This window comes from Salminus brasiliensis, chromosome 2 (genome assembly GCF_030463535.1).
Source record: "Salminus brasiliensis chromosome 2, fSalBra1.hap2, whole genome shotgun sequence".
NCBI classification, from domain to species: domain Eukaryota; kingdom Metazoa; phylum Chordata; class Actinopteri; order Characiformes; family Bryconidae; genus Salminus; species Salminus brasiliensis.
In genome coordinates this window covers 4,813,336-4,826,771 of record NC_132879.1, presented here as the reverse complement: position 1 = coordinate 4,826,771, position 13,436 = coordinate 4,813,336, and the positions used below count along the sequence as shown (strand labels likewise).

Sequence of the window (13,436 nt, the reverse complement as noted above, 5' to 3'; positions counted from 1 at the left end):
CCCGACAGCGCCCCTAGCGACGGGTCGAGAAACCTGGGATGCGAAACCCCAAGTGGCGAAACCGAGAACGAAATGCTGGAGAAAGACTGAATGAAAGCGACGTGACTGTTTTGTTTTTTTGTTTTTGTCTGATCACTTGTTGGTTAAAACTATAGCTAACGTCCGAATGGCTTTTATTGGAGATGGTTGGCGTTTTCCGTGTTTTTGGACTTATTATGGGATATCCCGGAGCTGAACTGCTGCATCTGAAGGAATTCCCCTGAAAGCGGCTCATTCATGGAGTAAAGAGGACTGGAAGAAGGGAGACGTTTGGGGATCATGAGTACAGGTTAGTTTCCTGTAGGAATAACACGAGCAAGCAAAGCGTTATAACGCAGGTATGTTTTGATTTGTTCGATTTTAAGACACATTTCGGGTTTAATTAGCTAACTAACTTTCCTTTAGAGCAAGATACTCATATTAACTCACTTTAAACAGTAAGCCAAACAAAGCCATGATGTTTCTCAAGCTAGTTAGTTAGTTAGTTAGTTAAGTTATTTTAGACAAACAGCTCAGCTCAGCTCAGCTCAGCCCGGGTTCGTGGTTTGTGTTGTCCTTAAGGAATGACCTGTCGGGCTTATTCTTTGTCTCAGTTTTGGAGTGGATCATCTCGCCTTTTCACTGCACACTAACCAAGCACATGCGTTCAAACCCACCCTTTGGAAAGGTTTACATGCTGAACGTGCATCAGTAACAGTTATGACTGCTGGAGTGCTAAATAAGCCGATCAGAGGCAGTAAGTAAGTAAGCAAGCAAGAAGTCTCATGATTTTTTTTTTCCATGGCCCACAGCAGCGAGCTGGGAACTTGGCTATCTCAGCACATCCGCTCGATGACTCGGTCTTTAGTATGCACTCAAAAGTGTGAACATGAGTTTCCCCCCTTCGAGCTCGTTTGGGCCATGTTTAACACTCTTTGCCATTCACAGAAAGGGCACATGCACTGTATGCCCAAATGTTTGTGGACACCCCTTCTAAGGAATGCGTTCAGCTACTTTAAATTGCACCCATTGCTGATACAGATGTGCAAATTCGCACACACACACACACACACACACACACACACATAGCTTGTCTAGTGGATAAACATGAACCCATTGGCACCATGCTGCCCAATGCCAGCTGTGGGCTAGTAGGGTATAAAGCCCCCCTCAATGCTGGAGCTGAGGAGCAGTGGAACTGTGCTCTCTGGAGTGATGGTGGTGCTACATCCAATACTTTGGGGATGAGGTAGGGTGGTGACTTAAGCTCTTGTTGCTGAATGCAATCAAATCCTTACAGTAATGGTCCAAACTCTAGAAGGAAGCCTCCCCTGGCCGGTAGTGATAGTTCCTTTAACGACAGTTGGATAAACGTTTTTAATACCCTTGATTTCATTGTTTTGTCTCTTATTTTTCTTACTATTTTCTTAGGAAGTCCAGTTGAAATGTTGTGTGTTTAGATACTAAAGATAGCTTTTTATTAGACAATACTTGTGTTATTGTATGTTTTGAATGGCTGTACTGTGTTTGCCTTTAAACTAGCCAGATATACAGTATGTAAATGTGTTGTTGTTTTGTGACAAATTCAAAACGGGCTATTTTTGCCATTCACATCCCAAATGTGGCCCATGTGGGTTGGGGAAAAAGTTTTGAAACTTTTAACTATGTTCAAACACCACCACAAACTCTCTGGTTTGTTTAATGATATGGGCTCTTTAATGTTTTTGTTCATGCTCAGTCAGTCTTGAGAATCCCTTTCAGAGAGAAAGGGCAATCATGTTTTTTTTCTAAACCAACGAGAGAGGCATCCTAGGCCGAGTTGCTCTCCCTCATTTGTCTTGGACCGCTTCCCTCATAGCATAAACAAGCGAGGCAGAGTAAACTGGAGAAATGAACCAAGCATATGTATTTCAAATGCCGTCGTCACTCTGGCTCCTGCTCAGGAACACACAGTGTTTCTTCATGCATGTTCAGGTTATTGTCTGCCCTTTGTGGCAATCCTAACAGCCTCTGTTATGCCATCTGCCATGTACAGCCATCCCCAAATGCTCCTCATTCTACAGTGGACACCAGTGCTCTTCCTGGAGATTAGCCATGCTAGATCCAGTTCTGAAAGACATTTAACACCCTTAAGCACATCAGGCTTTTCTAAAGATGGTGATTAGTTAGATCAGCGATGTTAGAGCTCGTAAGCACTGGAGGGAAGTCTTGATCTACTGGAGGAGGTTGGAGGAATTGGAGTTAGGAATGGCTTGCTGTGACATTAAGGATGGGTAGGTCAGTACAAAATATTGTTTCCCACAGTGTGGAAATAACCACAGGCAAAAGTTGGAGTGAGACAGAGTGTGCTTTTCTTGGTGTACAAAGGTCTTAGAAATCTGGGCAGTAAAAGCATTCCCGTTTCCCGTCCAACACCTAGTTGATCATTCAAGTAAATCAGGTGAGCTACTGGTGAAATTGAAAACATACAAACAGTGTCTGAAATACAGAGAGGAGATCAGCACCCAACATCTCAGTAGCTTTATTGACCAGCAGAACAGTCTGACCATTGACCACTGACGTTATGTTTATTTGGGTTTATTCTAATGTTATATAAAGTTATACAGGTAGACACACTCACGTGCTACTGACTTTTGCACAGTACTGTACATGCATATACTTTATGTCTCAGGGAAAAACCTGATAATATTCAGTTGGGCCCTTGAGCAAGGCCCTTTACCCTCTCTGCTCCCCGGGCGCTGGAGTTGGCTGCCCACCGCTCTGGGTGTGTGTGTACTCACTGCCCCTAGTTCACTAGTGTGTGTTCACTACCACAGATGGGTTAAATGTGGAGGACACATTTCGCTGTACACTGTACAGTGACAAATACGTGCACCTTTACCTTTTGATGATAGCAGTTTACATTGTTGAAATTAGCGTTGGTATCACAATACTGGATTTAGTACTACCTGGTGTCAGATTAAAAGAAACTCTTAGGTATTATCCATTCCTATTTGGCATGTTTACGACAGTAACTCCACTTGGACAAAATATTTGAGTTCTGTTGCATGGATATTATAATAAAAATAGATAAGAATATATATAAGTATGTCTTAAGGAATGTAATCTGTTGGTGTAGCATGATGGATAACAGCACTATGCTAGGGGTTGGAAATTGTAATGTAAAAATTAATTATGTCATAAGAGAGATCTCAGAGGAATAAATAAAACACAGTAATGTGCCACCACTGTTTTGCTGGTGCATGGTGTCCGTTCCATCTAATCAAATTCCAGAAAAACGAAATACCATTTAAATACTGCATCAGTTATCAGAGAGGGAAGACATGAACAAATCTGATCCAGTCATGTAAGAAATCTCTCCTGAAAGAGCACGCACTCACTCAAGTGTTTCCTCCTGTAAGGTAGGAGAGTGTTTGAGTAGTTTAGGCATGGTGGCCTATGTTTAGATGCTCATCTTAAAAGGTGTACTTCATTGAACAACAGCTCATTTTAAAGATATTTTGAGAAGTGCAGACCATGCTTGACTGAGGCAAGAAATTTGTGCTGGAGTTCTGGGGGGCTTCGAGTTGATGGGACCCGAAGCCAGACCCCCCTTGCCAGGCAGAGGATGGATAAAATTGGACCATCAGGAGGAGCAGGGGCGGCGGACGGGTGCGAATCTGCTTCACGAGAAGGAGAGGGGAGAAGAGCAGCTATATAGTGCGTAGTAATGAAGAGGAGGAGTTGGGGAGTGGTCCTTCTCCCAGACTTTTAGTTATTACAGAACTCCATTTTAAATTATGTTGTTACCACATCAGCCGATACTTCCACATTGCTGTCACTTTATTATGGCCCTAGAGTTTTGTCAATCTTGTGAATGTGTGTGTTTGTGTTAAGTTTGAAATGTTCCCTTTCCTGTGTGTGTGTGTATAGGTATGAAGAAGCCACCGGTTGCTCCCAAACCCAGGCTGCTTCCTGCTCAAAAGCCATCTCCTCCTCCAATTGCGCCTAAACCTGAAATCACACTACCTGCTCCATCTCCTTCTGCAGGAAAACGAGGCAAACCTGCTGTAGCCCCTAAACCATGTTTGCTAAAGGTAAGCCCCAAAGCACCTCAGAAACCTCCACCGTGCATATCTCAAAGCCCAAGCCAGGCCAGACAAAACAAAACACAATGCCCTGTCTCAAAAAATGGGGGTCCTTCCATACCTTCTTCACGGCTCTCGCGTTACATCATACCACCCTGCTCTGAAAGTCATCATATAGGCAATGGCAAATCAGGTTGTCCTGAGGAAAGAAAAGAGCCAGAAGAAAACAATACACTGAAAGATGAAGAAAGCCCACCAGAGGAGGTCCGCTGCAACAGCACAAAGGACCAAGTATCATCCCAACATCAAGAAGTACAAACACACTCCACCAACACGCCTCCAGATGTACATGAGGAGACACACACACCCATTCTCATTAAGGATCACACACAAGAGCAACCACACTTTCCCATTTCAGCTTGTGTTCAGTTAAGCCCTCCAGCAGAAGAATCCCACCAGAAACAAGACCAACCTGTTGAGCAGAGTCAGTCTGTGGCTTCACACTTGCAGAGCTCCAGCACTAACAATATGCATGGTGAGGTTAGTGTACCTGCAGCCCCAAGTAAGCCCCTTCCTGTTCCCCAGCCACGGCGATCTCGAAGAGCCCTGCTTTTCCGTCAGAACGTGGTGGAGAGTTCTCCACCAGAAACACCAACACAAACACTCCAAGACTTCCAGCTCAACACGATACGCAGGAGTCCTGAAGATACATCGCCAGAAATACCCAAGTGTACCCTTTCAGACACTACTCCAAACTCATCACACAGCAAGGAAAACGAGGAAAACCCATCCCAATGCAAAGGCCTTGTCCACTACACTGGCCCCACCCACAGCACAGACTCCACCCACAGCACAGACTCCACTTGCAGCATACATAATGGAAACAATGTTCCCTACCGAGAACCCACCCACCCTTCTGATCCCATTGTTACAGAAGCCTCAGTTTCCATTAGTGCAACAGCAGAAGAGGGGGAGGAGGAGGAGGAGCTACAACCACCAGCCCCGCCCCCTCGCCAAAAGTCCCTCCCTCAAAAAGGTCATTTCACTTCATGTTCCCTGGATAATCTTATTCTGTCCGATCATGCTGACCCTTCTGCTGCTGAAGATAAGCTCAGCAATGACCAGGAAGATGATGATGATGATGATGATGATGATGATGATGATGATGAAAGGGATGGTGCTTATGGCAATTTTGCTCGATACCCAATCACCAGGAGTTTACCCAAACAAATCCGACTTGGTTGTGGAGCTCGGGTCACTGCAATAACAAAGGCGTCCTCAGAAGAGGAAAAGTCCCCAAAGGTTGTTCCTAAAAAGCCCCAGAGACACAGTCTGCCTGCATCTGCACTGTTGAGGAAACAAAACACACCTCCTCAAACACAAACACATCCGCAAACTCCCACCCCTCCTCCTGAGCCTGGTCCAGCCGTTTTCGGAGAGTTACCTGCAGCTCCTAACGAGAAACCGTCACTGTGGCGCATCACCCTTCCCGGAATACCTCTTTTCAGCAAACCACAGCCAAGTCGCAGTAGTAGCCAGCCACAGGCCACTGGGACCAGGCCATTCTTGGTCAAGCAGAGAGCAAAATCTTTTTCCTCTGCTGACCTTCTGCGAGTGGGCTCCGCTGCAAGTCCTGAAGCTTCTGAGCAACTGGTGCGCTCAGAGCAAAAGCGACGCAGTCTGAGGAAGCTTCTAGAGCTGCGGGCTTGCGTGCGGCTGCTTCCAAAGCTTCTGCGGAGCGGCCAGTCTCTGGACTGCACCAGCGTTGAGTCTGACGATTGCACGAACTCTTCAGCCATCAGCAGCAAGTTTACCTCAGCTGATGATGGGGTTTCACAGGATGATGGTGAAGGTGACTGTGGGGTAGAGTATGAGAACGTTCCGCTCTATGAGGAGATCCCGGAATATATGAACCTGCCCTGGGTCTACTCCAACCAGAATGAAGACACTGGGGTATACGAAGTGCAGGAACCGTATGAATCACACAGGTAAGTGTCATGTTTTGTAGATGCATGTATGTATGTACATACAGAACAAGTCAAAAGATTGGACACATGGTTAAATGTGTGCTGGTCATAATCTTAAAACATTTGATCCAAATGCTAGGGTGACCGTTTTGTTCTCTTCAAAAAAAAAAAAAAAGGAGTACACTGGGAAGACACAGGTATTCACCCATGGTTGTGGCTGGAGGGGTTTCAAGTAGACCTAAGTTGTAGGACCTTGGAAATGTGTATGTGTGAAGGTGAAAATACCTCTCAAACCATGCAGCTACAGTATGTTAATGTACATGAATACATACACTTTCACTCATTTAGCAAGGCCAATAAATAGAACACCCTCTATGCATCATTGTGTTTGTTTTACCATTTCCAAACCTCTCGTTAGGGAAACCCAGTATTATTTGATTAAGTTCAGAAGTGCTGCTGGTGAACTAAGTAGGGCCTAAAAATCTGTTCAGTGGCCAAGACGTGGAGCGTTTTTACCTTGGTTTGGTTTATTTCCACACAAGAAAATCAGACACACACCAGAATGCGTCACAACAACCATGTGAGAACGCTCCAGCCACTTATTGGTCAGACATACAGAAAGTAAATACAGGAAAAAGGTCCTGTTTTCTGGATTAGTGCATATTTCTGTGTTGTTTAACATGGAGCAACAGCAGAGATGGCATCTGTTCATAGCTGTAGTAATTATCTGGGCATCATACCAGGTTATACTGGCTTTGGGTTATACTGGCTATTTAGCTCAAACTTGTGGAATACACCTGATAGGTGTGTAGAATCGAGGTCAGATCATGTTCTCAGCACTAATGAACCGCTCCAGAGTTTGTTAGGGACCGGCCACTCAAAGTCAGGGGTTGTTTTGTTCCACATCCAAGTGTGATTTTTGTGTTCACACCTGCCCAAAGTAATCGCAAACCAGGATCCGATTTGACTGTACCTAAAATGCAGGTGTGAAAACACCTTTACTGCCTGTCTAATTAGTTTTGTTCAGGTGCTGAAGACTTTTTCACAGTACTGTATACTTCAATACTCAGCTTTATGCTCATCAAAATATCTTTCTTCGTACTAAGAACATGTTAATGCCCAAATAATGTCTAAATAATAATATGACGGTTCTCTTTTTCAAACTTTTGTTACAAACACATATTGAAACAATTTTAAAGATCTGAAAGGTCAGAGTGCTGATTAGTGCTGACGTCAGATCCAGAAGATAAAATGTGTGTTTTGATATTATTCCCAGGATAGCACTAACACACTAATACTGAAACAAATATTTGTTTGTTCTAGTTTTTCTTGAAATAATCAAATATTGGTGTGAACACACATTTTATCTTCTAGATTCTGATTCTGATTGTATAGAAGAGCAGAAGAGTTGGGTGATGTTAGATTGCTGCGCTAAAATATCTGCATTTTGTTTAAATGAGCTATTTTAACCCTTTACAAAAAAGCCTATATTGCTTACCATAATGCTAATTCAGGTAGACCTAAGCCCAGTGGGTATTGACTTGGGCCAACATTTAAATTTTAGATATCATTTTTAGTAAGTTATTGTCCTGGTCTTTTAAAGCACCTCTGACTAAAATATCAGCTTCGCTTCTCTATAAAATCAAAGCTTCACAAGATTACATTAAAGACTGTGGGATTGTTATTAGAAGCAGCACAGTTAATCAGCTGATAAGAAAGTGTTGCTCTCTGAAGTTCAGCATGTTTTAAGGTTGATTCATCGCCATGTATTATAGTGCTTCCTTAGGTGAGTGGCAGATGCAGCACAGTAAGCTGTGAGTCAGCATTACACATTGCAGAAATCACAACGTTTTATAAAAGAACACACTACAGTGCTTCTCTGCAGGAAGGGTGGTCTAAAACCCAACTAGTTATTACTGTGCTTTTACAGTAATCCTGGGAAGATTTATGAATAGAGGTTTTATAGAATTTAGTTAAGCTTTTCTCATCATAGCCCTGTCTAGTACACCCTTATGCTTTATATACTTTACATTACATACATGTACATTATCACAAATGTTCAGTTCAAAGAACATAGTGGAATTCTTTTCACCCCTTATTTGAGTATCAAGGTTAAAGATATTTCTTTGTAGAAGTTAATCTGGCTCCTCAGGGCCCCCAGTGTAAACGTACAAAGTGTGCCTTTAGTGTCTTAAGTGTATTCCAAAGTAGTTTAATAAATGATGTGTTTGACCAGTGTTGCTCCCCTTTCGATGTGGAATGGGCGGTCCTAAAAGTGGGTCATGTTTACATCCACATACCCCTGACCAATCACAAAGCAAACATGGCTCTGCCCTCTCTTCGAGTTTGAGCAACCTGGAGAGCTAAAGCTAAATCTGGCTCAAGTTCTTCACTTGACAGCGGAATTTAGCGGCTGGCTGTTTTTAAGGAGTGTTTCATCATGTTTCTGCTTTGTGTTTTCTAGTTAAACTTCACTGAACACCCAAGTTTAGTATTATACAAAATTGATTGGACAAAAAAAGACATAATTACATATCAAAACATCTTAAAATGTGTTCCCAGGGGCTTTAATAGCATGGGGACGCTTGAGCCTTTCTAATAACACTGCATGTCGCACCTAATACGCATGTCTACCTGTAGGAGCATTTGTAGTATGTCAGTGAAGCTGCATTTGAGTAAATTGTGTGGCTTTCTAATATTTGCAGAGCTCCTAAAACAACAAACACCAGAAGGAACCTTTGATTTGCTTTAATGAACAAGAGAGCAAATCGAAACAGTGACTGTAATGGTCCACTCTTTAAGTCCAGGCCGGTTTGCTTTCCTGTGGGTTATTTTCAGTGACCAGAGCAGGAAATGTCTGGAGAGGACAGAGGGCCGAGCCTCTGGAAAATAACCTCTCTCTCTCTCTCACTCTCTCTCGCTCTCTCTAACTCACTCTGTTACTTTATCTATTTATCTCGCTCTCTCTCACTCGCTATTTTTTTCTTTCACCCACACACTTTCTTTATCTTATACCCAAGAGACTATTGTCAAAACAATAATAGTCGAGTCATGACTTGAAGATCATGTGATTTCATTCTGATTTTAGTAGCGTTGACTGGAGTTTTTTCCTGCATTAACTCTCCTGCTGTGCAGCGTATTATTTGTTAATAGTTATTACAATGTTGGCTTTGCAATTTTGTTCTTGACCTTTATTGATCCTTGACCTTGACTTAGTATCTAGGAAATAATATACTTTTCCAACGCCAAGAGTTAGTATCTCTCAGTATATCAGACTTTTGAGAAAATAAAAGTCTAGTAACAATAGTAACAATCCAACAAGTAAGTAACAATCCAAGTCAAAAATTGGTCATACTGGCCCCAAAACAGAAAAGCAAGGGGAAATGTATAGTGGGTACACACATGGTGTTACATCAGAATATTCCAAATTAGTTTTTGATAAATGATATATTTTTTATTCTATTAATGTGATTAATTTGCATCATATCACACAAGTGTGCACTTTACATTGACATTATGATGAAAAATGATGATGCTTTGAACAAAGTCATCCACAACCAAAATCAAAATCATTCTTAGCACATTAATATCTTGCTATTAGCAGATGTACCACTGTTTTCCTTTCATCTCTCTCTCTCTCTCTCTCTCTCTCTCTCTCCCCCTCTTTCCCTCTCTTTCTCTTTTCCTCTCTTTCTCTCTCTCTCTCTCTCTCTCTTTCTCTCACTCTCTCACTCTCACACACACACACACACACATTATTTCATTAGCTGGTCACTCTGTTCTGGTTAATGCAAGTCAGGCATGAATATTTTTAGTGTAATTTCATTTACTGTCAGGTGTGTGTGTGTGTGTGTGTCTGTGTGTGTGTCTGTGTGTGTGTCTGTGTGTGTGTCTGTGTGTGTGTCTGTGTGTGTCTGTGTGTGTCTGTGTGTGTCTGTGTGTGTCTGTGTGTGTGTGTGTGTGTGTGTGTGTGTGTGTGAAAGCCCAGAGAAAAACAAGACTAACCTCCAGGACCACCAAATTATCATGTCTTTATAAGGTCATTTTGTTGTTTATTGTTGTGGTTTGGGGGGGCCTTGAGGTTTAAGGTGTTATTACATAAACATTTATCGATTATAATACATATTACGTAGTCCCTACATATAGATAACAAATATATCTATATCGATGCCGCCACCCAACTTTTAACTTTTTGGTATACTTTTACACCTGCAGGTATTCTTTACATTGTTCATTAAAATAGAAATAGTTTTTACATTGACTTCCATTGAAGGTTAAGAAGGTATTTTCCTTCTTCTGTAAATTTGCCATTTTTGGAGATACAAGGTCTTTGGGTGATATTGATGATGTGTAATAAGTGAAAAATAATATTACATATTGGGATTTACTAGGGGTGTTAAAATACACACAACACTTGATTTTGGTTTCACAATTTAATAGCCTCAAAATATGTTAACCAAATTGTAAATAGAAATTTATGACTGTATCTTGTTATTGCATAATCTAATAATGACACCAGACCTAGGTGACCGGGAAGGGGGGGGGGTGTGTGGGTAATGACAGTGTTTGAGTGGGTTGTCATATCTGTATGTATTGGCACTTTATAAAATATTGACAGGATTTCTGTGCCATGCAGCATCTTTTGGCCTTTTCCATGGCATGTTTTAATTGTGTTACATTTACAACTTTAACATTGACTATTTCAGATCATTAAAGTAAGTTTGTGTGGGTGTTCTCTCTGTCTCTCTGGCATCCCTTTACAGAGTGAGTTTATATAAGCTGCCTGAGGCAGTAAACAAGAGGTCCTCTGTCTGCCTGCAGGAGAGAGAGAGAGAGAGAGAGCGTGAGAGAGTGAGAGAGTGAGAGAGAGAGTGACTGGAAGAAAGGGAGCAAAAAGGAGTAAAAAGAGAGCAAGGAATGGTGTGTGTGTGTGTGTGTGTATGAGAAAGTTGAGATTTTGTGTGAGTGTGAGAAATTAGTGCTTCATACTTTTCAATTGACTAATCCAATAACAGTCACACACACAGGGATGTTTCTCACACACAGGTAATGGTAGAATTTTATATGTACGCGTCTCTTACAGCATCCAAGGACACTGTACAGTAAAAGACTAAATAAAATAAAACATTTAACAGGATGTTAAAATGACATCCTCAAATCAAATCAAAAGCTACATGCCTGAAATGTTGAAGCATTTCTGTTTACTCTAGGAGACGGGAGGGGAAGCATAATCATTTCAGCATAATCATTGTAATGTGAGCAGGCACAATAGTCATATTGCAGGACATGCAGTGTTACGTAGGGCAAATGATATCCAACACGCCAAGCTTTGTTTTGCTGTTATATAGAAAATTCCTACTGTTCTCCTGTTCTCATCCACCAGCGGCAGATTATCTGCCCAATATAATTTAGTTTTCTCCAATCGTGGATACAGAGCGTGCATTATCAAGATCATTACATGTTAAATCTTAATAATCTGGCAAACAATCCTGTATTTTTTTATATTGCAATTTATTATTGTGTGTGTGTGTGTGTGTGTGTTTAGATAGATAGATAGATAGATAGATAGATAGATAGATAGATACATGCACACATTTCATGTTTCCTTACCCTCAGGAGTCAGTGGAATTGGCAGTACCAATTTGGAAGGCAGACAACATTTAGAAGAAAATATATATATTTGTCAGTGCTACAACAAATTCAGAAACAGATGAAACTTTCAATGAAATAAATGTAACAAAATTTAATTCAGGTCCTTTTTTCTGTATGATTGTCATGAATTTGTAAAACTCTAAAAAAGGTATTTCTTCCAAAAAATAACTTATAAATACAAAGTTTTGTTTGGACAGTGATGATCTACATTATGGTATGTCATGCAAAAAGTCTCAATTTTTTGCCATTTGTTTTCACAAAAAAGTTAATATATGGCAGTTATTTACATTATATTAAAATTTCATGATGATTGGACAAATATAAATGCTCCAAAATTACCTGGAATAAAATCTTTACATTGAAAGTTGCCATTGTGGAGATATAAGGTTTTTGCATGACATTATATACTGTATATATACACACCAAATTATTATACAAAAAGTGACTGAAGCTTTGACCCTGACTACTGTTAGTTCCACTGCTCTAATTCTATATGTGAACTGTTTTTGCAGGGAGCCTGTGCAGTGATTTGTGAGCTGTGTGCATGTGTGTATGAGTATGTCTGTGCATGTGAGATCCATCTGGTTTCCGTAGGGATGTCATAGGCTCAATGTGACTTCCTGCTTTACTGACAGGGCTCAGATGGGTGGCGACCTGTCCGAGGAAGAGCAGGGCCTGAGCTCGAATGAGGAGGATGATAACAGCTCCACCTCCAGCAAGGAAGAGATGGACCAGGCCAGAAACAAAGAGGTAACAACAGTGGAATAGGGTGTAAGGGTGTAAAAACACATTCTGATTCATTTACAGTACTGGGTTTAAAGTCTAGTGTGATATTTTTAACAATATGTGAATGTTTTAGTGTGTAAACAACATCGTTGCACACTAAGTTAGTTAATTTGCACAGTGCATTTCTACTGTACCTGTTCTCCATGATTCATATAGTCATATATTTGCATTGAGAGATCATTATTACACTTGTAAAAACCCTCTTGCCTGGTAAAATCACTGTTACAATGAGTGTCTTGCTGCCTGTATACAGCTCTGACAAAATAATAATCATAATACACAATTCTTATGCCACATTATACAGGTTGATTGCTAGGCATCAAGTTATATTTATAGTCATAGTTTTAATATGTACAGTCATACATATATGGGTATATTGAACAATTTACAAAGGTTTTCAGATTTTCATATCATGTTTTCAGACATCAGATTTTAGAACTGGAACAAGTGTTTTCAAAGTGAATTCATAGACATTACAGTTGCCAGTTACTTTTTATAATATGTGAAAATGTCAATCAATGACTTGAAATTAAATCTTGCTTACAACTACTAGAGCAACTACTTGAAACAGCATATCAACTGCTTAATCACCCCAGACACTGACACCTAGCAAAACCCTTTTTCTAGTTCTTTATGTTTATCATAGATTTAATGACTATTTTCCAGTAATTTAGAGAAACAGTACATACGCTGTAAAAACCCTTCATAAGCATAAGCTCTAAAAGTTACTGTAGTATATTTTGCAGGGCAGTGATTGAGTTAGCAAGAGGGAGCGTTTCTGTACTTTGACTAATCCCTCTAAGGCAGTGGTTCTCTGTCCTGAGAGCTCTGTTTACTTCTTGCACAACTTTGTCTTTTCCTTGCCTGAACACACCTGGTCCATGAAGCACTTGATAATTAGCGGATCAGTTCAGTCAGATTTTTACGAAGCAGGAGAATTACAAAA

At 40.9% G+C, this 13,436-nt stretch overlaps 1 protein-coding gene across 2 annotated transcripts in view; it reads left to right on the top strand.

The window, feature by feature from the left end:
* The first annotated feature begins 48 nt into the window (after positions 1-48).
* Positions 49-13,436, top strand: part of fgd6 (FYVE, RhoGEF and PH domain containing 6) — a 30,024-nt gene continuing 16,636 nt past the window's right edge. Inside the window, exons 1-3 of one of the 2 annotated variants that reach the window (XM_072674176.1) lie at positions 49-328; positions 3,931-6,073; positions 12,340-12,454. In XM_072674176.1, coding sequence (XP_072530277.1) covers positions 319-328; positions 3,931-6,073; positions 12,340-12,454 — 2,268 coding nt within the window. In that variant the 5' untranslated portion in view covers positions 49-318. Of the gene's footprint in view, positions 329-1,204; positions 1,268-3,930; positions 6,074-12,339; positions 12,455-13,436 lie in introns of those variants that run through there. The other variant, XM_072674177.1, reaches the window with a different exon arrangement.